The sequence below is a fragment of the Bombus affinis genome, chromosome 4 (assembly GCF_024516045.1).
Source record: "Bombus affinis isolate iyBomAffi1 chromosome 4, iyBomAffi1.2, whole genome shotgun sequence".
NCBI lineage: Eukaryota > Metazoa > Arthropoda > Insecta > Hymenoptera > Apidae > Bombus > Bombus affinis.
This window is the reverse complement of record NC_066347.1, coordinates 336,821-363,925: the sequence shown is the minus strand read 5'-3', so window position 1 is coordinate 363,925 and position 27,105 is coordinate 336,821. Positions and strand designations below refer to the sequence as shown.

At 28.0% G+C, this 27,105-nt stretch overlaps 7 protein-coding genes across 13 annotated transcripts; 3 read left to right on the top strand and 4 right to left on the bottom strand.

Annotated features, from left to right (window-relative positions):
• The first annotated feature begins 616 nt into the window (after positions 1–616).
• Positions 617–2,651, top strand: LOC126915442 (protein LZIC-like). Of its 2 annotated transcripts, none has more exons than XM_050720121.1 (3): positions 617–696; positions 1,320–1,455; positions 1,586–2,651. In XM_050720121.1, the coding sequence occupies exons 1-3, from the start codon at positions 632–634 to the stop codon at positions 1,925–1,927; spliced, it is 543 nt and encodes a 180-aa protein (XP_050576078.1). In that variant the 5' UTR covers positions 617–631; the 3' UTR covers positions 1,928–2,651. The 2 variants fall into 2 exon arrangements, with proteins under 2 accessions (XP_050576078.1, XP_050576077.1); XM_050720120.1 differs by lacking the exon at positions 617–696 and adding an exon at positions 742–1,229.
• Positions 2,652–2,909: 258 nt separating this feature from the next.
• Positions 2,910–9,027, bottom strand: LOC126915434 (zinc finger MYND domain-containing protein 11). Of its 2 annotated transcripts, XM_050720107.1 has the most exons (8): positions 8,580–9,027; positions 5,188–5,598; positions 4,788–5,118; positions 4,365–4,678; positions 4,130–4,162; positions 3,510–4,016; positions 3,252–3,434; positions 2,910–3,168 (listed from the first exon to the last, which is right to left on the bottom strand). In XM_050720107.1, the coding sequence occupies exons 1-8, from the start codon at positions 8,784–8,786 to the stop codon at positions 3,046–3,048; spliced, it is 2,109 nt and encodes a 702-aa protein (XP_050576064.1). In that variant the 5' UTR covers positions 8,787–9,027; the 3' UTR covers positions 2,910–3,045. The 2 variants fall into 2 exon arrangements, with proteins under 2 accessions (XP_050576064.1, XP_050576065.1); XM_050720108.1 differs by lacking the exon at positions 4,130–4,162 and having other exon boundaries at positions 8,580–9,013.
• A 203-nt stretch (positions 9,028–9,230) lies between these two features.
• LOC126915439 (pyridoxal phosphate phosphatase PHOSPHO2-like) lies at positions 9,231–11,143 on the bottom strand. Of its 2 annotated transcripts, none has more exons than XM_050720116.1 (2): positions 10,986–11,143; positions 9,231–10,278 (listed from the first exon to the last, which is right to left on the bottom strand). In XM_050720116.1, the coding sequence occupies exons 1-2, from the start codon at positions 11,016–11,018 to the stop codon at positions 9,532–9,534; spliced, it is 780 nt and encodes a 259-aa protein (XP_050576073.1). In that variant the 5' UTR covers positions 11,019–11,143; the 3' UTR covers positions 9,231–9,531. The 2 variants fall into 2 exon arrangements, with proteins under 2 accessions (XP_050576073.1, XP_050576074.1); XM_050720117.1 differs by lacking the exon at positions 10,986–11,143 and adding an exon at positions 10,615–10,978.
• Positions 11,144–11,557: 414 nt separating this feature from the next.
• Positions 11,558–14,258, top strand: LOC126915435 (ankyrin repeat, SAM and basic leucine zipper domain-containing protein 1-like). 2 transcript variants are annotated; one of them, XM_050720110.1, is made up of 10 exons: positions 11,559–11,700; positions 11,868–12,074; positions 12,288–12,456; positions 12,544–12,666; positions 12,747–12,867; positions 12,932–13,037; positions 13,112–13,246; positions 13,303–13,649; positions 13,745–13,967; positions 14,039–14,258. In XM_050720110.1, the coding sequence occupies exons 3-10, from the start codon at positions 12,366–12,368 to the stop codon at positions 14,183–14,185; spliced, it is 1,293 nt and encodes a 430-aa protein (XP_050576067.1). In that variant the 5' UTR covers positions 11,559–11,700; positions 11,868–12,074; positions 12,288–12,365; the 3' UTR covers positions 14,186–14,258. The 2 variants fall into 2 exon arrangements, with proteins under 2 accessions (XP_050576066.1, XP_050576067.1); XM_050720109.1 differs by having other exon boundaries at positions 11,558–12,074.
• LOC126915433 (conserved oligomeric Golgi complex subunit 5) lies at positions 14,174–17,839 on the bottom strand. 2 transcript variants are annotated; one of them, XM_050720105.1, is made up of 14 exons: positions 17,566–17,839; positions 17,406–17,498; positions 17,209–17,333; positions 16,913–17,132; positions 16,693–16,835; positions 16,354–16,620; positions 16,146–16,266; positions 15,969–16,086; positions 15,751–15,891; positions 15,295–15,675; positions 15,089–15,214; positions 14,909–15,017; positions 14,607–14,828; positions 14,174–14,502 (listed from the first exon to the last, which is right to left on the bottom strand). In XM_050720105.1, exons 1-14 carry the CDS (start codon positions 17,606–17,608, stop codon positions 14,317–14,319), a joined length of 2,295 nt encoding a protein of 764 aa, XP_050576062.1. In that variant the 5' UTR covers positions 17,609–17,839; the 3' UTR covers positions 14,174–14,316. The 2 variants fall into 2 exon arrangements, with proteins under 2 accessions (XP_050576062.1, XP_050576063.1); XM_050720106.1 differs by lacking the exon at positions 17,566–17,839 and having other exon boundaries at positions 17,209–17,304.
• A 4-nt stretch (positions 17,840–17,843) lies between these two features.
• Positions 17,844–20,133, top strand: LOC126915437 (AP-3 complex subunit mu-1). Its single transcript, XM_050720112.1, has 9 exons — positions 17,844–18,020; positions 18,239–18,423; positions 18,515–18,749; positions 18,828–18,987; positions 19,084–19,197; positions 19,261–19,440; positions 19,518–19,676; positions 19,767–19,817; positions 19,885–20,133. Exons 1-9 carry the CDS (start codon positions 17,986–17,988, stop codon positions 20,017–20,019), a joined length of 1,254 nt encoding a protein of 417 aa, XP_050576069.1. The 5' UTR covers positions 17,844–17,985; the 3' UTR covers positions 20,020–20,133.
• A 465-nt stretch (positions 20,134–20,598) lies between these two features.
• On the bottom strand, positions 20,599–22,369 carry LOC126915438 (transcriptional adapter 1-like). Of its 2 annotated transcripts, XM_050720113.1 has the most exons (5): positions 22,068–22,369; positions 21,817–21,853; positions 21,520–21,729; positions 20,940–21,452; positions 20,599–20,860 (listed from the first exon to the last, which is right to left on the bottom strand). In XM_050720113.1, exons 1-5 carry the CDS (start codon positions 22,136–22,138, stop codon positions 20,726–20,728), a joined length of 966 nt encoding a protein of 321 aa, XP_050576070.1. In that variant the 5' UTR covers positions 22,139–22,369; the 3' UTR covers positions 20,599–20,725. The 2 variants fall into 2 exon arrangements, with proteins under 2 accessions (XP_050576070.1, XP_050576071.1); XM_050720114.1 differs by lacking the exon at positions 21,817–21,853.
• Positions 22,370–27,105: the final 4,736 nt, after the last annotated feature.

Here is a 27,105-nt window from a genome sequence, read left to right as displayed (position 1 = left end):
TTATTGATAAGTGATATTTATCAAACTATTTAATTATAAATTGCAATTATATGCGTATTAATTAATTTGTCCAAGATACTATTTTTTCGAAACGACACAAACGGATTTGTCGTAACGTAACGAAACAAAATTATCTGCCAACCAATCAGATATTTGGCATAAACTGTACAAGGAACATAGAATCAATCAGATAACTATTTGATTGGTTGTTATGTTGTTATCCACGCCTGTTTATGCTGATTATGTAGATAATATCTAGATAAACAGCATTTTTTGTTGTAAAAACTGCTTTCAATAATGAATTTCAAACTATTTCTACATATTGCAACATGTTGCTGTTGTGCTTATATATGTATATATGTGCCTATATATATTCTCATATGTCCTCTAAATATGTTATAAACAAAAATAATATCAAAAACGTATATGAATTTGCTACTGAACAAATCTTATATTCTTAAATAAGAGATGAATATTGATGATATTAATGAATGATAATGAATATTATTACGACTTTGATATGATTATAATTGATATTGACATAAATATATCAATACAAAATATGTAATAAACATTTCTCCATAATTATATACTTACAAATAACAGAACAAATACATATTATATATATTAAATGCATAAACATATATTATATATTATACTAAAGGCATATTTTCCATTACATGTGCACACAGATATGTACGTACATACATAACTGCTTTTATACTTGATAATTATGTATGTATCTACAATTGATAAATTTAGTTCAACTGTTATATTCTTTTACCTATTATTGATTTAGTGTAATGTTGTTGCACATGTTTATAGAAATATCATAACTACAGTTACATTTTTAAAATTAAGAAAGAACTAAAAACTTCTATAACAATAATACATATAAAATCGATATTACATATGTGATATAAATACGTAGACATAAAACGATTTAAAGGTTTTCAGACAAGTACATACCTGTCAAGATAATTTACTACAATGATAAAGAATTGATTTTTTAACCTTAATTTTTTAACCGACTTCACTTTGTAAAATTCAGGCAACCACATAAATTTACACGTTTGTTTTACTTTTTGCTATCAATTTATTTATTTATTATCGTTTTAATATTGAAAAATGAGTTCTCATGGTAAATTACAAACTGAGAAACTAAGAAAAAATTTAGAAGCACAATTGGATAGACTGGTGCAACAATTAGAGGATATAGAAGAAAACCGGTATTATTGATAAATTACATTTCTTAAAATTGTTCATTTAATAATTTTAGAATTAATATTTTTCTTGTATAAAATTAATATATTTTATAGAAATTCACTAGACGCTGCTGCTTATGAAGAAGCTATGCAACTTACAAAAGAAGATTTACAGGAATTCAATGAAAGTTTACAAAGAATGATATCTGGTGACACAACACTAGTTGATCAATTAGGTGCAATACAACTAGTATGTACTAATACTATTTTATACATTATAAAGCATAGATATCATTTGAATTTTAAACAATATTAATATAAGGATATCAATTATAATATTTTCAAAAATACTGTAAATATATACTTACAATCCTAAATAGGCAATTCAAGCAGCAATTAGCGAAGCATTCAAAACTCCTGCTGTTATCAGAATGTTTGGAAAACGAGAGACATCACAACTTAGAGAACGATTAGCTCAAATTGATTGTGGTGTAAAACTTGGAAAATTAAGTAAGGAGGTCAGTGATCATCAACGTGCAGAGGTCTTAAATGCATTAAGGCAGCTTGGGGAAAAATTGGAACCTCAAGAATTACAGCTATTGGAAAAATTGATGCTTAGTAACATTGACACAACAAGTTATGTGCAAGTACCTGATAATGTAGAGAAAGGTCGAATGGCTATGGCAGCGGTAGGTGATGAAGTCAGAACTCAAAATACTTGAACTGGAATATTTTTTCATATAAATTTATAATTTTTTACCAAGTTTATAACAATTTACATAAATAAGGGAACCAATTATGTAAAAAGATTGATAAATTAATAATATATATTTCAATAATATTACTAAATCAATATGTGCGTATAAATATGTGTATAAATATGAAAATATGTATTTTCAATTTTAAATATAACTTAGCTTTATTGTAAGTAGATTGGTTGTAATGTGAAAAATTTGTATTTTTTATTATTTAAATTTTGTAGCTGTTCACTCCATTTTCTTGCTAATTTTAACTAAATTTCCGAAATTGTTGCTTTCGTAAAAATGTGATTGATGACTTAAGACTGAAAATAATGTTAACAATTTTCACCATAAATTTAATTCTATAAGTAGAATATGAATTATATAATAAGCAAATATACATAGTTTTATCTTTAATGTTTCTTGTGCACTATAAATCATAATTATGTTTATTTCTAGCTGCATTATAGTACTGCAGTATAATGTAATAAAATATGTTTGTTTTATTTCAATGTCATATCTCACATAAATGATTTGGGAAGATAAGGAAACATATATTTATTACGCATGTGATATTTTGGATTGTATCACTATTGTTAATATGTATACATACACATGTTATACAAAAATATTGCGAAGAATATTGTGATCAGTCACATATTTTATCAATGTAAAATTTTAATAAATTTGCTTTTAAATGTATAAATTTACTATTTGCATTAATACCTAAAGGTTTTACATTAAGAATATGACACTACAACAAATACTTAAAATAATGTAATTCATTATTCAAAAATGTCAAATTACCAAATAAATGTATATATAATAATCAGTTATTATCTCTTTACATTTTTACTTATAAATAGGACTAATAATTACAAATCAAAGCACTCACATTTGTTTGCATACATATTACAAATGCTTCCGTTTAAGTAGGAAGCTCACAACAACAAGGCATGTCAAATTAGTGTCAAGAATATATTAATATACTTCTACAAAGCATCCTCTTTTTTACAAATACAGCAATTTCAATCTCTTTCTCATTTCAATTTCATAATCTGTTTAATTTTACTGCACTTTACATTACACCCATCACTAATTTAACGTTTACGTCGGCATACTCTTTTATGCTCACGCTGCCAGTGAATTTGTTGACAATCAGTACTGCAATATGCAGTATTCCAACAGCAGTGATATATGGCTTCAGCTTCACAATTATAACACTAAAATTAAAATAATTATTATAATATATGTAAAACAAATGTTAGAATACGTGTACACAAGAAAAATATTAAAAGATTATTACCCATTGTTTCTTCTTTATTTCTGATATAATTTGTTGGTGTCTGTCTGTTAGTTGCCGTAATTCTTTAGCGTGTTCGGCTTGTAATTTTTCCAATTCTTTACATTTTTCCAGTTCTAATTCCCGACGTAGCTTCTCTAATGCAGTTGTAGTAGGTTGTTCCGATGTTCTGCGTTCCCTTTTTATCTGTAAAACATAACATTATGAAATTATATAGATACGTAATAAATACATTCAATCAATGATTTTTAAATATTATACCTTCGCAGGTAATGTTTCCGTTTGTATTTGTTCCGTCTGTACGAAAACACATTTGGTTCTTGGTTCTTGAGAACTAGATGTGACCATATCTTCTTGAGAACCTTCTTTCTTCAAGCCTTGAGGACACGTACTGGATATTTCTCTTGCAGGTTCATCTTCTGCCACCGGCAAGCAGGGTACTTGCCTCTCTTCACTTTTAGCTTTAGTTTTTGAAGAACGTTCATTATGTAAGGTTCCCTCCTGATTTGGTGGTATATCATTGTGACCGTCTGAACTGAGACGTTCTACTTTAACTCTTAAATCCTTAAAAAGTTGTTTCGCTGGATTAGGATTTCCCGCCGTATTTTTTGAACCTGATGACTCTATATTTCGGATTTTAGTTGGTTTTGGATCCTCGCTATCGTCGTCGATGTCCAAATCCCCGATGCTCTTGCCCAACTTTAGCAGCAAATTCTGATGATGCTTCAGTTCATCAAATGCTCTGTTCCAAGCAGTGGATCTTTTTATCTATGGAAGGTAAATTGTGCACGTTTTAAGAAAGGATGATTTTCTTCTGACTGCACAATGAAACAGAGTGGTGAGAAATTAGTTGTACACTTTAGGTCACAGTATGTGCATACCTCCATTTCTTTCCACTTTCCTTTTTCCGAAGGCTATGCAAGAATTTGTTGTTAAGATAATAATATACCTAAGTGCAACAACAATTTCTAAATTGCTTTTTCTCTCGACAGTTCTCTTCTATTGTGTCAGTGATACGATACATTGTAAATGGCGTGTAACCTAAACCGAGAATTTCACAGTGTTCGCGTGACAATTTCGCGTTGAACGCCGGATAATTTTGTGACTTATCTTTACCTGTAAACTCTGTAGACTGGCGGTAATCGGACGAATGAACATTTTTTCGATGTTGGCACGCATATGATGACCTCCAAAAAATCGGACGTCATAAACGTTGCCATTGACTTGCATCACTTTAGCCGGCCAGTAGGGGTATCCTTTTTGTTTTGCATAAACTAGCTGATGTGGTGGATTACAGGGTATACAAAACCATAGCTTCTCTGATTTTTCATTTGATATCCTATAGCAATCGGCACAGCGGCGGATTTCTTGAAGATCGTAGCAGCAATCTTGATACATTGTATTACCCATTTCTCCTATTATGCTATGAGCTAAATAAATATCCAAATTAAAATTTATCATTAGTATATTTTTAAATAATTACTAATTTAATACATTTCTTGAAGATAATAATTCATAAATTAGTTTCTAGTTATATACCTCCATGATATACAATGATATTATGTAGCATGTTATGTGCATCAGCTTGAAACTCAGCAAGATTATTATATTCATTTTTCTTAATTTTTGAATCCATGATTGCTAAGTCCATATGGTGTTTTATAAGAACACCTGGTCGCCATGCATCTTCTCCATCACTAACGTAAGTTGTGCCTGAATATCTATTAGTTGGTGTAACAATAGGATCATTGTTAAAAACGATAGTACGATTTGTAATTTCTGGTGGCAATTTTGCTTTCAAATGTCCACAAGTAAAATTCAGAATGTGATTGAGATCAATTTTATCTGGATATGTGTCATTATTTATATTCTGTAACAATTATTTTTACTTTATTGGTATATAAAGTTTTAAATTTAATATCTAATGTAATGTACTTACTTCACAAAAACTACATATTTTCACTTTAACGTTACTAGGAATATGACATTCAGGGTGATAAACCCTATGACATTGTTGACAGCATTCTACAGTTCCTGCTTTGTGACATTTGCAGCAATACCAGTCATGACCATCATTAGGTATAATATCTGATGGTAATCTGTAACTCTCTTGGTCTATACCATTTTTTGTTGGTACTTTCTTTAAATAAACAAGTCCATCATCAACTGCTTTATTTAATTCTTCCTGGGCCTCTTGTTCTGTAATTCCATAAACTCGAGCTAGATGTCGTACCATACGATCATTGCTTGGTAAACTTCTTTGATGTATAGTTATTTTGATAGCATCCCATATTCGTTGTGTCATAAAAGGATCTGTCCTACGACGAATGGACATGATGATAGATATGCACTGAAACAGATATTGAAAGAACATTGGACTTTTATAAGCTATATAAAAGTAATAAAATTACTTTGAATTAGACACATTTTGTGAAAACATATTGTTTTACATAATTTTAAAATTTATTACACAAATGTAGCCTATATACATGAAAATTTTGCATTAGAAATATGATATCAATACCAGCATTTGTTGATATATAGATAATCAGCATACCCCCATGTTACAATACTTGTCATATCTAAAATGTAATAGTTAAGATACCCCTATAGCTTGACATAACATATTAAAATAAGATACTTGTATATATTTGTATCCAAGAGCATTTCTAAATATATAGTAGCTTTCAGAACTGCACAAGGTATATATATAAGAAAATTATAATCATTACAGTAAATTTACTAATAATTAGTATTGCATATAATGCAACACAAGTGAAACTATAATATATAAATCTTTATATATATAATATGTATTTTATAATGCTAAATGTATGTGCATGCATATTATTGTTATCCAGTGTTCTTACAATTGTAATTTTGTTAAGAAAGCAATTTAAACAATGGAAGGGTACACCATTATATATTTTGTCAATATCTGACGTATTGTTTTCTATGTTTACATCAAGTATATTATTCACAAATTGTATCATGCACATTACTTATATCAACCAAAATAAAGTGAACAGTGTCTTCCCTGTAAGTGACAGTATATGGAATATAGAAGGAGGTAATGAAAATCAACAAATAAAGTTTAAAAGCTTTACAGAAAAATTGAACACTGTCATAAATCCAGACTATTTTAATGCAATTCCAAAGTGTAATATCATAAGTATCATAATGAAATATGGAATGCTATTCATCCCATTTGTAAATTCATTTGTATCTTTGTTAATATTCTCTGTAGAATGCAATTTAAATGTATTTTATCTTAAGAAGCAGTGCTTTAAATTTCTACATTCAGAAGAAGCAATATGCGAAGATGATACTAGTATAAATAAATTTAACAGTGAAATAAAATTTGATTCTGTAATAAAGTCCAAAAACATTTCAGTAATCAAACAGTATATGAAGAATATTTTATATGTGTTTAATTATAATGAAACAAAGAAAGATAAAAAAATTACAACTATATTTGTATTAAGTCAATGGATTGTACCTGTTATTATCACAGGATTGTTATACTTGTCTGAGTATAATACAAATCCTACAAGGGACATGGAAAATAAAAAATGTTTTATTGAAAGTATACTTTTTCTTGATGATTGTCACGATAATATTAAATCTATAAATATATTTCAAAATCCTGAATTTGAGACATATACAGCTATAGTATACGATAATTTTACCAATAATGAAGACTATATAAAATTACAAACTTCCAACATTACTCAAGTGAATGAGATAATATCCAAAGTACAAAATCTTATTTTTTCTGCAATGAATGACATATCCGCTATGTCATTTAATACAACTTCTTATAACACTTCTGAAGTTATAGATAAAACAAAGTATTTGGATACTTATATAAAAGATATAGAGCAAAATAAGAATGCTGGAAATGTATTTAATCCAATCAGTGTTAAGAATAATACAAACTTACGAACTAATATACAATTAAGCAATTATACTAATAGAGTCAATGAAGAATCGTTATTATTTGATTACTTAATGAGAAATTTTTCAAAAGACACATTAAGAGTAAAAATTTACAATAATGAAATTAATACAAATACCACAGAAAAATTAAATGTTAGAGAAATACAAACAGATGTTACTGAAGATAAAGACACTATAAACAATTTTATGAATACAACTGAAAAATATAATATACTAATTATATCAAATGATTCAAAATACCATAATAATAAAGAAGTAAAAGAGTTGAAAGAATTAAAACCAACAGAAATTTTTCTACGTACCAAAATCAATATTTATCAAAATGATAATACATCAAAGACAATGCAAGTGTATATAATAGATAAATGTTTTGTATCAATTCAATTTTTAAAGGTACATTTGCTTATTCTGGTATTTATAATATATTTTCTGCCAATTTTGTTCTCCTCAATTCTACAGCAATATGGCAAACTAAACTGTAAAATTGTTTTGGAAAAGTTGAAAGCAAAAAATAAAATTCTGTTAAACAACTTTAAATCTGAGTTCACAAATGAAATCAATAATATGTATTTTGATATTCCTACGAATTCCAAAGAATTTACTTTAAAACAAAAATTTAAATATTTGGATGAAAACCCTCATACACAAGAATTAGTTGATTTTAATAAATTACAACTAATGAGAATTCATCACGAAGACTTTAATCAAAAATGGAACAAGCACTGTAAAGATAATAAACATAACATCTTATTTGATGAGACAAAAATACAATTGAATATAATAAATCAACGTGCTACAAACATGCTGCAGCTTTTTGACAGTATTAAAATGTCTTTACTAAGTGGGGTATTATTATGGACACCTTTATTTTTTGAATGCTTAATCAAAGTGTTTACAGTTTTATATATACCAGAATGGTTACTGAATATAACTTATCTGACTGGTATAGCATTTAGCACATTACGGAATATTTTCAATCTTAAAATGATAAAGCTTCAAGAAAAGGACACAAATACTGCAAAAATAAATAGTATCCATCCTATTACATGAATTTCAATTTCATATTTCTTTAAATATTCCAAGAAAATAACATAAACATTTAGTTGTAATAGCTTCATATTCAAAGCTTTATATAAAGTATATTTTTAGTTTTGCATATAAATGGCGTTATGATAATAATGCATTATCAGCTCTTTAGTTCTTTAACTAAAAGTATCTAAATATAATTAAAAATTGATTTTATGAGATTTTCCATTATAACGTTTAACGTTATGAAAATATAAATAAATTTACTTTTGTAATACTTTAATTGATTATTATCTCGTAATTATAATTGAGTAAAATTTTATAGGAGTCTCTAAATTTTCTTACCGAAGCTGATACACTAACTTGCTGTTCGTATACTGTTATTTTCTGATCGCAAAGAAAAATATTAACTTTTAAATCACAATTAATGATCAATTCATGTTTTTCTGTTTTATCATAAAATACATTAAAGGCAAAAGTAAAACTTTTGCCGACGCCTGCAACCAATAATAAGACAATAATTAACGTTAGAGACGCGCAACTATATTGCATATATCGCGCACGTCATAAGTTCAACCTAACCCTAATAATGCGTGCGCATGTTAGTTCATGATTCATAATTCACAATTCAGTATTATTCAAATTTGTATAATATAAAGATAAAACAGTAGCACAAATACTATAATTTTATATAAAATGTAAAATTTTGATGTTTCAGAACTTAAGAATTATCTCTTGTATAGCTAAGAGTAATTAATTTCTTTATTTTCATATTTTATACATATGTAATGTATTTTTTTTTTACGCTATATATATTAAAGGTAATTTTTTTTTAAATATGTCTTTCACATAGTTTAATGGTGTTAATTAAAATTAAAAATTTGAAAATATACTATTGCGCGTAAAAGTTTATAAACCGTAATTATAAAATTTCACATATATACTCCTTTTTACTAAAAAATTGTTTAATGTTATTTCATTATGTAGAATATGCAATTACATAAAATAATATATTATATTAAATTGTGTATACAAATATTTTACTAAATACAATTCAATTTCTAAATACATTGTTGCAATTATCATTTTATTTTATGCATGAATGCGCCTGAAAATTGTTTAGAGTAAACGGTACACTTAGAAGAGAAAATTTTATATATGTATTTTTATAAGGGACTTGGAAATATCACTATTATATCACATAATAATTATTGATTATAGTATAAGTATTTTTACCTATTAGTTATAGTTAAAGTTAGATAAGAATAAATAAATGTTTTGTTCATTTTCATTATAATTATAAAGAAATTTGAGAAAATCCAATTTCTTTTTCTAATATTTTTAAAATTTGTACACCATCGCTCCATGGAAATACACGTGCATTTATTTTTGGAATTTGGTTATTTTCAGCATGGTTCAACATCTTCATAAGTGTATAATCTTTTCGCGGAAACGCAATATCACGTTCGGAAAGTCGTAAGATCGGGCATAAATCATTTTTGCCATCTCCAACGTATGCTATTCGATCAAAATGTACTCCTTCGTCGTTTCTTTTTTTAATGTAATCTTCTAAAATTTGCCCCTTGCATAGATTGACAGTACTTAATTTACAAGAATTTTGGACGTGATACATGTCTAGTTTTATGACCCCATCGTTATCGATTTTCGCAGGATTTGTAAATGTTTCAGCAATAACATAATTTAAATTTTTACTTTTTAACCATTCGCTAATAAATAACGCATTTGAATCGCTAATAATAATAATTTCACAACCTCGAGAATGTAGTTCTTTTAGAAGATTAGCAATTCCCGGTACAGGAGGTATATTATTAATAGCAGTTTTGATTTGTTTTATGTCGATGGAATTATTGTGAAGCAATTCAAATATCTTCCCCATGTATGTGGTCCAACCGTTAGAACGATATAGATCCTTTACACTGTCTGGCAATTTTTCGTTGGGTAATAGTTTTCGAGCCACGATATCAGTATTATCATTGACAATCGTATGATCAAAGTCAAATGCGATGAGTATCGACCGATGCATCTATTAAAATACAAATACATTACAAAGGCAACCGGCATAAATTTATAAGGTTATTCATTTTGAATTTTGATTTTAATATTTCAACACAGTATATTTTTCTCCGGATAACTCGCGACTAGGACATTTCTTAGTTTTTTTATATTTAATCGTTTAATTCTTAATATTTGTAAAAGATGAAATATATTACTAATATATATTGCTCTTATTATTAGCAATACATAACATTATATAATTTTAAAAGTATATACTTAAATAATTATATACATGTTGTTTTAATTATAAATATTATATTAAAATGTTATGCAAGTTATTTCAAAATATTATACTGTTACTTACTGTTAGCCAAATTTTCAACCATACATAAAACTGCAATTTTGATAATATTGTAATTTTTAAATGGAGAACTTGCAATCAAACTTTGCAGCAGCTGTCCAATAACAGATCTTTGTAGAGTTAATAATTTTAACAATATAAATTAGGAGCAAAGAAAAATTTGCAAATGAAATAACTGGCAGATATCCAAATACTGACGTTTGTATAGGTTAAGCAATATTGATAATATGATTTGTAAACGGGTAAAAATTTGCAACTGATCCCTCAGACAGGTGTCCGAAGACTAAAGATTGGAGACTGATGCTTGCAGGTTAGTATTGTGAATATGAAAATAAATAGTATTGCTATTATAGCAGATACAATCAGATACATACAAACCCATTACTTCCTCCACACGCAGATTTCATATAATAATAGATTTTATATATATAATGTATATTAAATATATATATATATATATATATTATAATTTTTAAGTATTTTTCAATATTATACCTATTACTTTGTTAGTTTTTTATGTTTCGTTAAGTTTATTGTATACTTATTTATATATTTTTGAACAATTAATCGTTTTCATAGTTTTACACAGTTCATTATTTTGAAAATGTAAATAAGTAAATATTATTATAGGTCTCTCTTTTATAAACAAATGTTTAATACTTATAAAATAGTCAATGTGTATTTAATTACAGTGTACTATTTATACAAGTATGATACAAACGTTAATTATAATACACATTAATAGTCATTTGTATAAAATAATAAGTCATTGTATATATAGAATAATTATAAAATTCATTGGAACAATATGCTCTCGTTTTCATGTAATATAACAAAGGTAATATTTTTACATACTGAAAGAATTATATTTAAAAATAATATTTCATGGAAAATTTTGAATCTTTGTTGCATATATTCTATGTTTTGATATCCTTTTTTTATTGTTAAATTTTAAAAAATATGCTAGATAAAAAAAATGTACAGTTTGTCCCATGATCATGCAGTCAGGTTCGATACTCATATATCGAAGCCTAGGGAGAACAGTCCGAAAATTGAGTCGTGACTAGATGTGAAAAATCAATATGATAGGTAAAAAGGTACTCTTTCTTCTCATACGTGATATACTATGAATATTTGGGACAGAAACAAAGACATTCTACTCACCTTTGTCTGTCTCGCAAAAATGCAATTTTATTGACTGTCCATGTTGATTTTTCATGACTAGACATGACTCAATTTTTGACGGTTTTCCCTAGTAAATGTCGGTCGAGATCTGTTATACGTATAATCGCGGTACAGCGCATGCGCCGAATGGAAAACATTTTCAAATTTTACGAGGCTAAAAAGAAAAATATTGTAACTTTATATTTTCTATATTTTAATGAAATAATGTGCTTCCAAGAAATATTAAAATATCAAGTAGCGAAGTGAAAAGTGACGAAAATTTTTCTCTTTCGGAAAAGGTTTGAAAATACATACATACATACGTATACATATGTATATATATATAACCTATAATTTTGAGCTGATATTTTACTATTTGATTGCAATAGTAAAAACTAATCTTTTTAAAAATATTGAAGAGACTGAAGAAGGAATTATTTAAGTCTATCAGTATAAAATAAAATTTTTTTTATTTTATTAATGAAAAATTAAAAGTTTTATATTTTGTACAGCAAACAAGAACAACTAGATATTGTTTCCAAAACAGTTTAGTATTAAAAAATATAAATACATTTAATCAAGATAGAAATATGGATAATAGTAAAGAACAAAGTATTGAACGTGAGATGATAAATGCATGTACAATGGGCAAGTTCGAAATTGTAAACAAATATATTGAATGTAATTATTTTATATTAATAAATTATATTTTATGTTGTAAAATAGTAATATTTTTAATATAAAAGTATATTTCACTATAATATATAGCATATGATATAAACAAGTTTTTATGTGATGGATGGACTCCACTTCTGCATGCTGCTTTTAATGCGCAAATGAAAGTCATTGAGTATCTCATAAACAATGGAGCTGATGTTAATAAGCATAAAGGTATTTCCTTTATACTTTGTGTTATGTATTAAATGTTTGAGAAGAATTTGAAATCTTATATGGATGGTATAATATTTTAGATGGCTATACACCATTAATGGCATTATGCAATTCTATTAAAGAAACAACAGAACAACGTATAAAATGTTTAACAACATTAATTGAAGCAGGTGCTAATCCAAATGCAAGCAATAAACAAAGGTATTTACAACATATATATTTTGATATATGTTATTTTAATAACTATTAAGTAATATTTTTGCAGACAAACACTTCTCATGTATGCTTGTATGTCACAAGAACCCGAATTTATATTAGAACTAGTGAAATATATAAAAAATATTAATGCATATGACAATAGGAAACAAACTGTAATCTCTTTTAGTAATACTAATAGTTATTTCCAATAATAACAATAAAACTATGAATTATTTATTATTTGTAGGCATTGATGTATGCAACAATAGCTAATAAACCAGAAGTAGTCAAAATATTAATAAAAAATGCAGCAGATGTCACACTAACTGACTTAAGTGGTCTAACTGTATATGATGTAGCTTCTATGAAAGGATATGATAAAGTAAGTTAAGCTATAACATCCTATTATAAAATACAATATAATGTTAATTATTACAGATTTTGTCATTATTAAATCTCGATGAAGAAGTAACAATAAATACTTATAAAATATTTAAAGTATATGAGTGGAAACATATGTTTCCATCACTAATTAATATAGACAATCAAACTATAGATTCTGATGTGTATACAATCTTATATGGAATGAATTTAGAAAAATATACTCATATTTTCCAAGGAATAAATCTCAAAACATTTTTAACATTAACTGAAAATGACTTAATCCATTTAGGATTGGATATTAATGCACATAGAATGCAATTTATAGAATGTCTTCATAAATTTCATAGGAAAAAATGGAGTATACAAAGCATTGGTGCTATCAATAAATCGTTACCCTATACGTATGTTTACTTCATAATACAATTATGTATTAATTAATTAACTGCTATTATTGTAACATTGAATTATGAAAATGTAATTTTATATTCGTTTTCAGATTATATAATGGTATAGTCTCATTAGGTATATTATCTAAACAAATTGCTGTTATTGGTTCTACTTTTCGGTACATTAAAAATAGCTTATTAGAGGTAAATAGTGGAGATATATATTTAACTACTGAACGAATATCTAATTATGAGCAAGAGCTTAAAAAAGTACAAGAAACACTTAGTATTCTAAAAAACGAGCTTAAGCAAATAAAAACACTTTCTAAAAGGGTAAATATATAAATATCTGGTAATGCACATACATTAAAGAGCAAACATTAAAATATATTTTATTAACATAGGTTGAAAAAGAAAACGATATTGGTATACCTGCAACATATATCAGACCAAAAAAACGTAACATAAATTGGCCTATGTGTTTAAGTATTACATTAATTGCAGGAATCTGTATATCTAAAACAATATACATTCAGAAATTGAAAATATGATTGTATTTATTAAGAATTTTTGTATATTTATTTGTTCTAAATTTGATTAATAAATTATTCATGTAGAATGAAATATTATCTTCTATAAATATGGAAACATACATCTTGTGTAATACAAAATTTTACAAATTTTAATGTTCATTTAAATTAGCTAATTTTTTCATTAATGGAAAAAGTGGGTGAAATGTTGGAAGATTTTGTTGTCTGACAGTTAACTGATAACGTTCCAGTGGTCCAGTACAGAAAGCTAATCTATCTCTTTCATTTGGATGTTTATCCATCCACTGAGATAGTCGACCCACAGACCAACTTGTACTCTATATCAATAGTAATTAACAAATTAGTACCAATCTAAAATTTTCTAAATTTAAGATAATTCAGTTTCATTACAAAATAATAATATAAACATATATTCTCATACCTGATGTGGAGATACTAATTCAGGTGGTGCAGTAGAAAATAAATGTAAAAGAACAAGAGAGGAAGGTATGCCACATTCTCCTTCCCCTCCTAAAACTTTCTGGACGATATCATCCGGGCTAAGTGGAAGCAATGCTTTTAATGCTCGTAATGTTCTATATTGTTGTTGTTCTGATGATCCCAATTGCCCTCCTCTACATAATGGAGCAACAGCTATTTCTATCTAAATGAAAATAAAAAGATAAAAGATTGAAAATTAAATATAAAATTTTAGCATAACACTACACATATATTACAACATACCTGACTAAAATCAACAATGAGTTTGGCTCTTCCAAAATCGGTTAATGGTCTTAATATGCAAGCATGTCTTACAAAAAGTTCAATGCACCGTGAAGCAACAGATTTACAACTAAAAATATGATTAATTTCAACATTATGTTGCAAATACATTATAAAAGTTGCAATTATATTTTTAATTACCATTCAGCAACTACTGCCTGATTTTTATATGGCATAAGAAATGTATTTACAGAACGTAAAATAAATCCTTGCAATTCGCGCATGTAGAGTGAGCAGTTAATTTCTTTTCCTATAGGACTACTTAGACTGTAGAGGAAGAATACGCATACATATATAGTACATATATTTTAAGATATATTTAATTTCAGAACATTGTATTTACTTACTCTCGAAATTCTGCATCATCATGCATGGTTAAAATAATACTTTCAATTGCGTCACTAATAGATGCTAACAACGGCGATAGTATATTTTTTGTTAATACGTCTACTTCTTTAAGAGCTACAGAAATTACTGAATTTCCTTCAGATGGGAGACCAGATAAATTTGCTATTACACGAGTTACTTGACTAGAAAGATAATAAAGTAGGTTTGCAAGAGACACATTTGTTTGCTGAACAGTGGTTGGAGAATCAATTACTTGACTAGCTTCTCCACCCACAAGTAAACCTTGTTCACATTTTAAGCAAAAGAGTCTTATAGCTTTTCCTACATTACGAGCAACTACTGTTGAAAGGCCATCATCAACCAATGACACACTTAATTCACTACAAAGAAATTAAGGATTGATATTTATTAGACAGCATTAAAAATAAAGATATATATCTATTATCTTGACTTACTTTGTTACTGTGCGTATAAGACTATCAATTTCATCCTGTGTAGGTAATCCTTCCCCAGAAAACATAGTATGTACTGGATCTAATAAACGTGATACTGACCGAGATAAGTATGCGTTTTCAAATGGTAATAATACATTATGACTGAAAGAACATAAATATTATTTGTATTATATAAGATAAATTATTTGACATCTTTTTTTATATATCTTTCTATTTACTTGATTTTGTAAATACTAATGCTCTGTAATCGTTCCTTCAGACGTTTTCTCAAATCCAGAAATATTCTCAAAAATTTTGGGTATTCACCTTCTAATGCTTGTTTTACAAATGATGAGCCTGAAAACATAAACGCGGTGTTTTTATCAGAACGAAGATTTCAATATTATAATTTTTACCTTGTGCACGTTCAATTAATACTTTAGAAAGCAGAGTGTTTACTCTGTCCCAAAATTTCTGTGATAGTTCATCCAATTCCTTTACATGATGTTCTAATAGTATTCTTTGCAATAGTTCAATCTAAGATAATAATATAGTATATAGTTTGAAAATATGAGTAAATAAATTTCAGAAAGATACAGAACAAATATTCTTCAGTTACATTACTTGTAAACAGTGTGTATAAAGAGTATCTTGAAAAAGTCTTTCAAGATTTTCCCAAATTCGTGTGCGTAAATTTCCGGAAAATCCTGGAGAAGGAATAGCAGCTCGTCCAGGTGCTGCTCTTTTTCCAAGATCTTGATTTGTTGTTAAAGTTACATCTAATGATTCTGAAGCAATTTTTTCAATCTCTGATAAGGCAGAATCTATGACATTATCTATAGCTCCATTTACAACTCTCAAATTTTGAAATACCTGTACAGCTGTACTAACCTATTTGTTGTAAATTATAATTAACAATTATAAAGATAGTAGTATCAAAATGAATAATATGTACTTATATACTTTAGCTCTATCCATTGTTTGTAAACCTTGAGATAAAGTATGAGTTGCTATTCTCTGTACTGTTGTTCTATGAGATTTTACAACTTGTTGATCATCAGCAATAACATCTAATCCATTTAAATCTGTATCCATCATCAACTGTTCTATAAACAACAATTATCATATTTCTTATATATATATATATTTTATGAAATGTAAAATTAAAAATAAATTAATATACCAAGTTCATGAAGGCTATTCGCAGCTTTTATGATATCTGGACCTTGCATATTATTTGTCATTTGAGAACATAAACGTTTTGATAAATGTTGCATTCTAGCTACTCTCCGTAGCAAATCAGAAGTTTCATGAAGCCTTGCTAGAACAATTGTCTGAGTCTCAATTCTATTAAAAGGATCAATAATTTTTCCACGTAAACGTTCTACAGCTGATAGAAGGCTCTAAAACACAAAAATTTATATTTTATTCAAAGTAATATTTATTTCCCTCAATATTTATAAATGTATTTATGTATACCTGAACATGTAACTGCATTATTGAAAGCACACCTTCCAATTTTTCTACCCATGATGCTTGTGACAATAAATCTTCATGATTAGCTAATACTTGCTTCTGTAACTCGGCATTCAATATTTCAATGGCTATATTAAAAATATTATATGTTATAATATATCATAACATTATGTTGGAGGTATAATAATTTTTTTATTTACCTTGTCCTAATTTATTTATCTGTTGTGCCACTGATAACATTTGACTGATATCACCTTTTTTGGATTCACCATCAGAAAATTGTTTAAAAAATTCTGAAAAACATATACTTAAAAAGATAGCTTTAATACATATTTTGACGCATAATGTTGAATAAATTACCATCATTTTCTATATCCTCCCAATTTTTAATTTCATCCATCATCAAGTTAAGAGCGTTGAAAATACAGATTGAAAATGAAAGATAATTAATGACACGTATGTAGCAAAATGTTATAGGTTGTAATTACTTCATATATTTTAAATGTTACATTTACTTGTTACTATAATTATGATATTTTTTATCATTTACACTATATTATTTACGCTAAAATTTCACTAATGAAAATATCTGCATCTGTAGATATATCTTCGTTATATTTTCCTCTCTGGTACAAATACAGGATAATAAATGTAGGTTCATGCATCAGTGTTAGTACAATTTATAAATATAGAACCATATGTCAAGTGTATGTAACATACCAAAATAAAATTGACAAACAACTTAAACAGTGAACTGTTCAGAACAATTTCTTTAAAAAAATGATACATAGTCTTTTTATTATCAACTCGTCAGGGTAAGTATTAAATCGTGGGTAAACATATATATTTAGTATTTGACAAGTATTTGGTTAGAAATTTGCATATGATCATATATATATATATTATTAGATCTGTATATATATATATATATATATATATATATCGTATTTTATACATTTTTCAAAAGATTTTATGTATGATTAAAAAATTTCAATTCTGGGTTTCATAAACTTAAAATACTGTTTATCCTTAGAGATGTTTTCATGGAAAAACATTGGAAAAGTGCAGTGGCACGGTCACTATGTGACTACTTCTTCGATCAACAGCGAAGAGTTTTATCTCCTGAAGACACACCACCTGTAATAGCTACACCTCATCATTATCTCATTAGTATATATCGTTGTAATATGTTTTTTGTTGCAGTATGCATGACAGAAGGTATTTATTCATAATATGAGATTATTTTGAGATTATTTAATAAATTGTTTTGATTGTAAAATATATTTTAAATATTATTTTTATTTTATAGTTCCGCCATTATTTGTGATAGAATTTTTACACAGAGTAGTGGATACTTTTGAAGACTATTTTAGTGAATGTACAGAAACTATCATAAAAGAAAACTATGTGGTTGTCTATGAATTATTAGATGAAATGTTAGACAATGGTTTCCCATTAGCTACAGAATCTAATATTTTGAAGGAACTTATTAAACCACCAAATATATTAAGAACTATCGCAAATACTGTAACAGGAAAATCTAAGTAAGTATATTAACTATATATTTGAGATAAAATATAAAAATTGATATATATATATTTAATTGTATATATAAATTATAGTGTTAGTGCAACATTACCAAGTGGACAATTATCTAATGTTCCTTGGAGGCGTACTGGTGTTAAATATACAAATAATGAAGCATATTTTGATGTTGTAGAAGAAGTTGATGCTATTATAGATAGAACTGGTGCAACTGTGTTTGCAGAAATTCAAGGCTATGTATGCTTTTTGTCTAATATTATCAATACTGATTTATTCATAGATAAAAATATTTATACAATAAATATATTGTATAATTATATGTTTAAATTATAGATTGACTGTTGTATAAAATTAAGTGGTATGCCAGATTTAACACTTTCTTTCATGAATCCCAGATTATTTGATGATGTCAGTTTTCATCCTTGTGTTAGATTTAAAAGATGGGAGGTAAGAATAAGTAAAAGCTTAAACTTATTAATTACGTCATTAATAGAATATTTTTTTTCCCAGTCAGAACGAATACTTTCCTTTATTCCGCCAGATGGTAATTTTCGTCTTCTTTCTTATCACATAGGATCACAAAGTATTGTGGCAATTCCAATATATGTAAGACATAATATTAGTCTCAAGGAATTAGGAGGTGGGAGATTAGACATAACTGTTGGGCCAAAGCAAACCATTGGCAGAACTGTGTGCATTATATTTTTCTTATATTTTTATGTTGACATGTAAAAAACTGATATAATTTTACTACATATATATTTTAGGTAGAAAATGTTACATTAGAAATTCCTATGCCAAAAATAGTTTTAAATTGTACATTAACTCCAAATCAAGGAAAATACTCATTTGATCCAGTGAGCAAAATACTCTTATGGGATATTGGAAGGATAGATGTTTCCAAATTACCGAACTTAAGAGGCTCTGTAAAATAATTATACGATCATAAAATAATTTTTTAGGATGTAAGTAAACATGCATAAATTAAAAACTAATTTAAAAAATTAATTTTTTAGATTACTATTCAAAATTCTGCCAGTATAATGGAATCTAATCCTGCAATTAATGTATGTATATATTATATATATGTATTACTATTGTATATAATATAGTTTAACAATTATTTTACTTTAGGTTCACTTTACAATCAATCAGTTGGCAGTTTCTGGCTTAAAAGTTAATCGATTAGATATGTATGGAGAAAAATATAAACCATTCAAAGGTGTGAAATATATTACCAAAGCCGGAAAATTTCAAATTAGAATGTAAATAAGAATAATGTGAAACATTTCTCATATCAATCATAAGACTAAATATGTATGTTAAACTTCATAAGAATATATATAATTAAAAATAAAGAATAATAAAATCTTGTAAAACAAATTAATTTGATTTTTATTCACATTAAATGTTAAACTTTCATTATGAATGTATTAGGTCATCCCATAAGCTCGTTCCGTTTTTCGAGCGGTTATATACGTTAAGATTGTTTACGTACCTTTCAGTTTCATGAAAAAGTGTAATCCCCCTCTCGTTGTACAACTTCTTCCCATTTTTCAAGTGCATTGGTCCCTTATCGCCGTATGTTTATAAATCGACACATGAAATGTATACACAAAAGTTATGGGATGACCGAACTTATGGGATGACCTAATACTTACAGTCAAGCATTTCATCATGCTTTTTAATGTAAATGATTTTAAGTATACTATACTATATTACTCAAGTATACTATATTACTAATGACACAATAAAAAATTGTATTCCTTGGCAATGGAATAAACACTAATGAAAAAATTTATGAAGAAGGAAAGAAAATATTGAAAGAATATAATTATAAACTTGAAATTAATTTGAAATTTATTTTATTAGCAAAGTATATTTTATAAAAGAATGTTACAAATAATATAAGTAACTTATTTCGATCTTGTTTTAAAACACTTGTTTTAAAAAATAATCTAGGCTATTAAATAAATTAATCTATAATAGGTTGATGACATGATAATCTCTTAACTTCAAGATCTTCCCATGTTAGATGTGTTGCATATGTAAATAATCGTTCCATGTTAGTTGCATAAATTGTATGGTTGCTAACAAGATTTTTATACATCTGTTTGAAATAAAACAGATATTAAACCATAAAATATTAAGCATTATTTAAATAGTTTCAATGAATTATCTTCCCTAACCTTTAGTGTATGTTGTAAATCAGCTGTATTAACAGGTTTTAATGAAGGTGGAATAGTCTGTGGAGAACATGCGTAAGCAAAAGCTGTAGCTTGCTCTGCTTCTTCAATATTTGGTTTTATCATAGGCACTTGACCATAAGGATCTATTATTTCTGTTGTAGTGTAGTCCGATGATCTTAATATGTGAGTAGAATTTCTTTTCCATGAACTAGGTACTGGTTCTCCAATATTATAAATAAATGAACCATCTCTAACAGCATACCCTTTTCTTCTTGTAAATATTGCCGTAAGTATATTTTTTAAAAAAATCTGTGTAGCTGCTATAACTATATGTGCAGTACTTTCTTCTGCCCCATCCATATTATTTTCCCATGCTGCAAGCATTAATCTTGCTAAAACAAAAGTTCTATCTGGCAGTACTAGTTCTTGAGCACTAGAACGATTTGCTCCAATAGGCTCATCTCCAACAGGTGAAGAAGTTTGACTTAATACTTCAACATACATATCTGCGGGCTAAATATAAAATATAAAAGAGATTATAGTTTATGTATAAATAAATAAATTGACTATAATTCCATACCTCAAAATTTGATTTATCAGTTCTATATTTGCGTTTTAATCTTAGCCTCTTTTCTTTTATAGCTTTATCTCGATCTAATTTCCGTGTAGGTGTAGCAGCAGCTAAACCTCTAACTTTATTAAATAAACAAAGAAGAAATTCATTATGAAGATGAACTTGATCTTCTGTCATGATATTTCTTGCTTCACAATCAAATTCTTCTTTCGTTGTCTAAAATAATAACATTTTATGAATGACATTATTAATGATATTATAAACTATTTTTAAATATTAAAATGTCACAATAATATGAAATACCTTCATTTGAAACCACAGTTTCATCTTTTCAAAGTATCTATCAACAATGTAAGATTTTTAAGAATTATACTTCAATATTTATAAATATTTTATATAAAAATCAAAAAAAATAAGAAGATTGTAATCATTTAAAATGATAAAAAATTCTGAAATATAATATTCTATTTATAATGAAAATTATGTAAAATATCTTTTCCAAATGCGTTGGGTATATAATAATCTTTTTCTTAAACTAATAAAATATATCTTACACTTTTGCATTTTCACCAAGCGAGGCTACAAGACTTTTTCTGGCTAAATTTAATTCTTTTGACGTTGTCATTTTCGAGAAAGAAATAAGCTCTACAGAGAATAACCTATAAGTATGGTCAATTTCAACGTAATCCTTAAATATTGCTTCCAATTTGTATTTATATGTACTGTAATATTTTTGATTTAATTACACTGTTACTCATATTTCGATAAAATTTTATACTGATTGTTTATAATTTTGTGACATTTCTCTAAGCAGTGAAGCCTCTTAATAAAAATTTTTATACTGACTTCCACATCAATATGTAATGTAGTACATACATATGTATATGTACATGTGCATGTATATGTACATGTATATGTATATGTACATACATATGTATGTACTTATGTATATATATTGCTTAATATTATAAATTTTTGAATGTTTTATATGGAATACTTGAAAATGAAGAATAAATATTATTCAATTATCAATTATAAATTATCTCTCATATAACATAATATTTCTATAACACGATTTTGCTTATCGGTTCGATAATTGGTGAAATCGCCGTAGAAAAAGGTACGTAATGAAAATTTTTTAATATAAACATTCGATATTTTTCATTCGAGCAAGCGTATATATTATCTTAAATTAGCGTACCGGATTTCGGAATATTAAAATTTTTGATTCATTTTTAGTTTATGCATATATATGCATATATATATGCAATAATATTTGTTCGCAATAAACAAGTCGCAACTTGAAGTTTTTCAGATAAAAAGTTGATGACATTTTTTATAGATAGTTTTGAACATTTAATTATGCCAGGTAGTAAATTTTCTCTGTGTGAAAAATATTATGTTGTTCGGAAAGTTCGTGCTGATTTTCGGTAGGTGGCATTAGGACAAGTCTGAATATATCAAAATGACTGAAAACAAATAATATGTTTATATATTCTAAAAGGTGATGTTGCAGACATCTTTAGAAAAAAGTTTGGTTGGGATACATTAATCTTTGTTAGTTTTATACGCTCTTAAATATGGGAGGGAAAAAAGCGCGTTATAGGCATTCGATGCTTTTCTTCTACCGAAAAGGCAAAAATGCAACACAAGCAGCAAATAAGATATGTGCTGTTTATGCTGACGGCGTTATAGTTGAAAGAATTGTGCGGAAATGATTTGCCAGGTTTAAAGCTGGTGATTCCAACCTTGAAGATAAAAAACACCCGGGTAAGCCCTCCACACTGAAGATTAGATCAAAACACTGATCGAGAATAATTCATGCTATACGACACGTGAATTAACAGAAATATTAAAAATATCAAAATCCACCATCCACGAGCATTTTGTGAAGCTTGACTATATAAATCGTTTTAATGTATGGGTCCCCCACGATTTAACGGAAAGAGATCCGAAGGATCCATTTGCGGCTCGATCTATAAATGCAACGGGGAAATACCATTTTCAAAGCAAGTAGTAACGGAGAATGAAAAATGGATTATTTATAATAATGTTGGGCGGAAAAGATCTTGGGGAAAGCGGAATGAATCACCTTTATCCACCCAAAAACCGGTCTTCATCCGAAGAAAGTCATGCTTTATGTCTGATGGAACTAGAAAGGAATCTTGTATTATTAGCTTCTATCAAACAACCAGACGATAAATTCGACAAAGCATTGCTCGCAATTTGACGAATTAAAAACAGTAATTGAACGAAAACGTCCAGGCAACCAACGAATCGGAAGAGTGTTGTATTTCATCCAGACAATGCACAGCCTCATGTGTCATTGACTACTTGACAAAAGCTGTTGGAACTTGTTTGGGATGTGCTACTCCACTTACCATATTCACCAGACATTGCTCCCTCAGACTTTCACCTTTTAAGTCATTACAAAATTTCCTTAATGATAAGAGCTTTAACTCTTTGGTCGACATAAAAAATTATATTGAAAAGCTTTTAGCTATATTTGAGAAGTTCTGGAAGGATGGAATATTCAAGTTGTGTGAAAAATGGAGAAAGGTTGTGGAACAAGGCACCTATATAATTCAATCGTATATCGACATTTAAATGTGCTGCATTTGAAATTTCCTTAAAAATCGGAATGAACTTTCCAGACAGCCCAATATTTATATTATATAACAGTTATCAGATATTAACTAGATACAAAATAATGATAGTATAATCATAATAATCATATATATAAGATCCAAGAGAAATTGAGACTACTCACACCTATTGTTTTAGTTGTTCTATACTACAGGTGCTGTACTATGTGGCCATGTGCTGAAGGTATTGCACGTTAGCATATACAAGAACCTATTTAGTTATATAGAGATATATTTGCTGTGGTTCCATACTACAAAGGCCTATTTCATTATACTGTTATATGGAAAAGTTCATATTTTTTTATCCGAGATAGATAAATACTAGAATAACAAAACCGCGCAATAAGTAAACTCAGCTGCCTCAGAAAGAGAAATTAATTGTTTACTATATTTTTTTTAGAGGAGGAAAGAAAATCTTTGCTTTCTAACGATAATAAATCAGTGAAATGATGCAATGATTTTAATATATTCTCCATACACAATAATTTTTTAGATTTAACATTAAATTTATTTTCCTCGCGAGAATGTTTTTGCTGTACTAAAGCCTATGTTACTTCTATAGGGTATTGTAAATGTGATTGCCTTGAATTCGCCCTTAGTATTTTTACTATAAGTTATAAACTTTTGCATTTTTTATATTCTGTTAATAAAAATTTTATTAACATATTAGTGAAACGCTTCCAATTAAAATGGAACCAAATACGATATTGTTATAAAATTCGGTTATGTTGACTGAGCTTATGAATCTTCTTTGATTATACTTGTCGTTGTGCAATATCTAGCAACCTCCTAGCTGCTAAGACTCGTTTTACTTTTAACCCTTTACACTCGAGAAGCGACAGTCCATATTTATGCTACATTTCGACATCTCCAATTGATGAGAGTGCAATGTTGGTTCGTAAATTGGTTCCTTAGCTCTTTGTGTTCTTTGTTAGAAAGTGTAAAGTGTTAGACTTTAAAATGGAGATGAAATATTTAATCCCATATCTCTCCGAAACTATGGTTCTGACAACGTTTCCAACGTTAGTTCGGATTTGACGATCATGGCAAAAGTATTACAGTTTAGAAACCTAAAAAAAAAATAGTTTTCGGAAGTGAAATTAGCTCAAATGAAGATGAACTTGATTTTGAACTGTTGAAGAATGAGATCAATTATATTCAAGAATGCATCTTAGTGAATGCTCTATAAATTATCATACAAAAAAAGTATAGAAGTTAATATTACAAAATCATATTTTCAAAGATGTAAATATAGATAAATTGTTAGAATATAATGTTTTTGTAAGTTAACTTGTATGTAAAATCATTCTACGCTAGCTGTAAGACACGCGTCACGTATACGCTAAATCATCCGGAGTAGCTGCTACGCCCGACCGAAAAAGACGAGTGCAAAGGTTTAACCCCTTGTCCTACAACAACGAGTGAAACTCGTGGCAAGAAGTTTGGGCCAAAACGAGCCTGAATCGTGGTACTTCGTTCGGGCCAAACTTAAACAATACGAGCCTGGCTCGTGGTATTTCATTCAAGACAAAGGTAAACAACACGTGTCAGACTCGTGGTTCAGTTGCCCTCGATATTTTTTTTAGTTATGTGTCATTCTTTTTACTTTCACACGTTTAGATTATAATTCCTTAAAAGAATTAAACGACCCTTATACCTATTATGTCAGCAAAAAGAAAATTTATAATAATATTGATGACAGTAGTGAGAAGTGTGTTATTATTGCGGATAGTGATTCGGTAGATCCTTTTGATAATGATGGTGATGGTAGCGATATTGTGTTTCATTGTTTCGAAAAATATCACACAATTGAAGATTACTAATTTTCTACGAGTTTTCTCAAAACATTATTAATTTAAACTAAGTATTAATTTACAAATTGATACATTATCCATTTTCAAATAATAAATCATTTTTGTTCACTGATGAATCGATCATAATTACTTCCCAGACATCTTAAAAGCATTAGTTGTGCTTAAACGTATTTATTATTTCACAATTCCTGTCGTGTCATAAGAAGCATACAATTTGTGTAAGCACACGGCTAAACAGCTAAATGGCTCGACACATGACCGACCTTCTTGTTTATTGTGAGTAATCGGGAGTTAACGGGTAGGACTAGGGGTTAACGAACGATATAAGTAGATACGAACACGATACACGATAACATACTAATCATTGTTCTTCTTCCTTCCTTTTTTCTTCTCGTGTTATTGTGTGTCATTATCTTTAATGTTATGTATGTAAACAAAAGGCAATCGCTGGCTACAATCTTAGGTGAGCAATCTATTAAGCATCTTTGTGTTAAGTTATCAATCTAAATATGTATTGTAATCTTCCATAGATTAAATCAATAAATAAAAACTCCGAGAATTAATAAGTTTTATCGCGTAAATCGGTTGTCTCGTGGTGGTCAGATTGAAAAAAACTATCTCAATCATGAATTAATTTTGCATATGCAGTTGTGCACGGAGCTTGTCCCAAACTCGTCCTATCCTCGTTTGTCTACATAAACAGAAGATAAGCGTTAAGATTCGAGCAAGTCCGGCCACTGAAAATTAATACAGACGCATATGATGCCACGGATGCACAATTACAGGCAGAATTTACTGTACATAACAGTTACATGCAAAGAAAAAAGTTCAAAGTGTTGAGCTTTACGACATATTCAAACAACATCAAAATCAACCATGGAAATCGAAGCAGAGTAGCGATTCTACAGTTTCACCGATAAAATAATAGAGGAAGCACGTCAAATCTCATTTATTTTGTAAGGAGCGAATACAAAGAGATTTATAATATGTATATTATTGTAGATAAAACGTATATTGGTTTTCGACAATCTTAATCCTGCGAAAATTCTGAGGTAAATGTTAAGCTTTTTTTTATTCAGTTCACAGTCCTCCTGACAGAAGGTTCATCACTCTGATCACCCCGTAGCCAGATT

Coding starts and splice junctions, on each gene's coding strand:
- LOC126915442 (XM_050720120.1), top strand. CDS start 1,129: ATGAGTTCTCATGGTAAATTACAAACTGAGAAACTAAGAAAAAATTTA. Junction 1,230..1,319: donor GAGGATATAGAAGAAAACCG/GTATTATTGATA, acceptor TATATTTTATAG/AAATTCACTAGACGCTGCTG. Junction 1,456..1,585: donor AATTAGGTGCAATACAACTA/GTATGTACTAAT, acceptor AATCCTAAATAG/GCAATTCAAGCAGCAATTAG.
- LOC126915434 (XM_050720107.1), bottom strand. CDS start 8,786: ATGCAATATAGTTGCGCGTCTCTAACGTTAATTATTGTCTTATTATTG. Junction 4,679..4,787: donor TATCATTGTATATCATGGAG/GTATATAACTAG, acceptor ATATTTATTTAG/CTCATAGCATAATAGGAGAA. Junction 4,017..4,129: donor GAAAGTGGAAAGAAATGGAG/GTATGCACATAC, acceptor TACCTTCCATAG/ATAAAAAGATCCACTGCTTG.
- LOC126915439 (XM_050720116.1), bottom strand. CDS start 11,018: ATGAAATCTGCGTGTGGAGGAAGTAATGGGTTT. Junction 10,279..10,985: donor GTGGAGGAAGTAATGGGTTT/GTATGTATCTGA, acceptor GTATTTTAATAG/ATGCATCGGTCGATACTCAT.
- LOC126915435 (XM_050720109.1), top strand. CDS start 12,366: ATGGATAATAGTAAAGAACAAAGTATTGAACGTGAGATGATAAATGCA. Junction 13,038..13,111: donor ATGACAATAGGAAACAAACT/GTAATCTCTTTT, acceptor TATTATTTGTAG/GCATTGATGTATGCAACAAT. Junction 13,968..14,038: donor TAAAAACACTTTCTAAAAGG/GTAAATATATAA, acceptor TTATTAACATAG/GTTGAAAAAGAAAACGATAT.
- LOC126915433 (XM_050720105.1), bottom strand. CDS start 17,608: ATGATGGATGAAATTAAAAATTGGGAGGATATAGAAAATGATG. Junction 16,087..16,145: donor ATTAATTGAACGTGCACAAG/GTAAAAATTATA, acceptor TTATGTTTTCAG/GCTCATCATTTGTAAAACAA. Junction 15,018..15,088: donor CAGGCAGTAGTTGCTGAATG/GTAATTAAAAAT, acceptor TCATATTTTTAG/TTGTAAATCTGTTGCTTCAC.
- LOC126915437 (XM_050720112.1), top strand. CDS start 17,986: ATGATACATAGTCTTTTTATTATCAACTCGTCAGG. Junction 19,198..19,260: donor TTAGATTTAAAAGATGGGAG/GTAAGAATAAGT, acceptor TTTTTTTCCCAG/TCAGAACGAATACTTTCCTT. Junction 19,441..19,517: donor AGCAAACCATTGGCAGAACT/GTGTGCATTATA, acceptor TATATATTTTAG/GTAGAAAATGTTACATTAGA.
- LOC126915438 (XM_050720113.1), bottom strand. CDS start 22,138: ATGACAACGTCAAAAGAATTAAATTTAGCCAGAAAAAGTCTTGTAGCC. Junction 21,854..22,067: donor CTTGGTGAAAATGCAAAAGT/GTAAGATATATT, acceptor CATTGTTGATAG/ATACTTTGAAAAGATGAAAC. Junction 20,861..20,939: donor ATTTACAACATACACTAAAG/GTTAGGGAAGAT, acceptor TATTTCAAACAG/ATGTATAAAAATCTTGTTAG.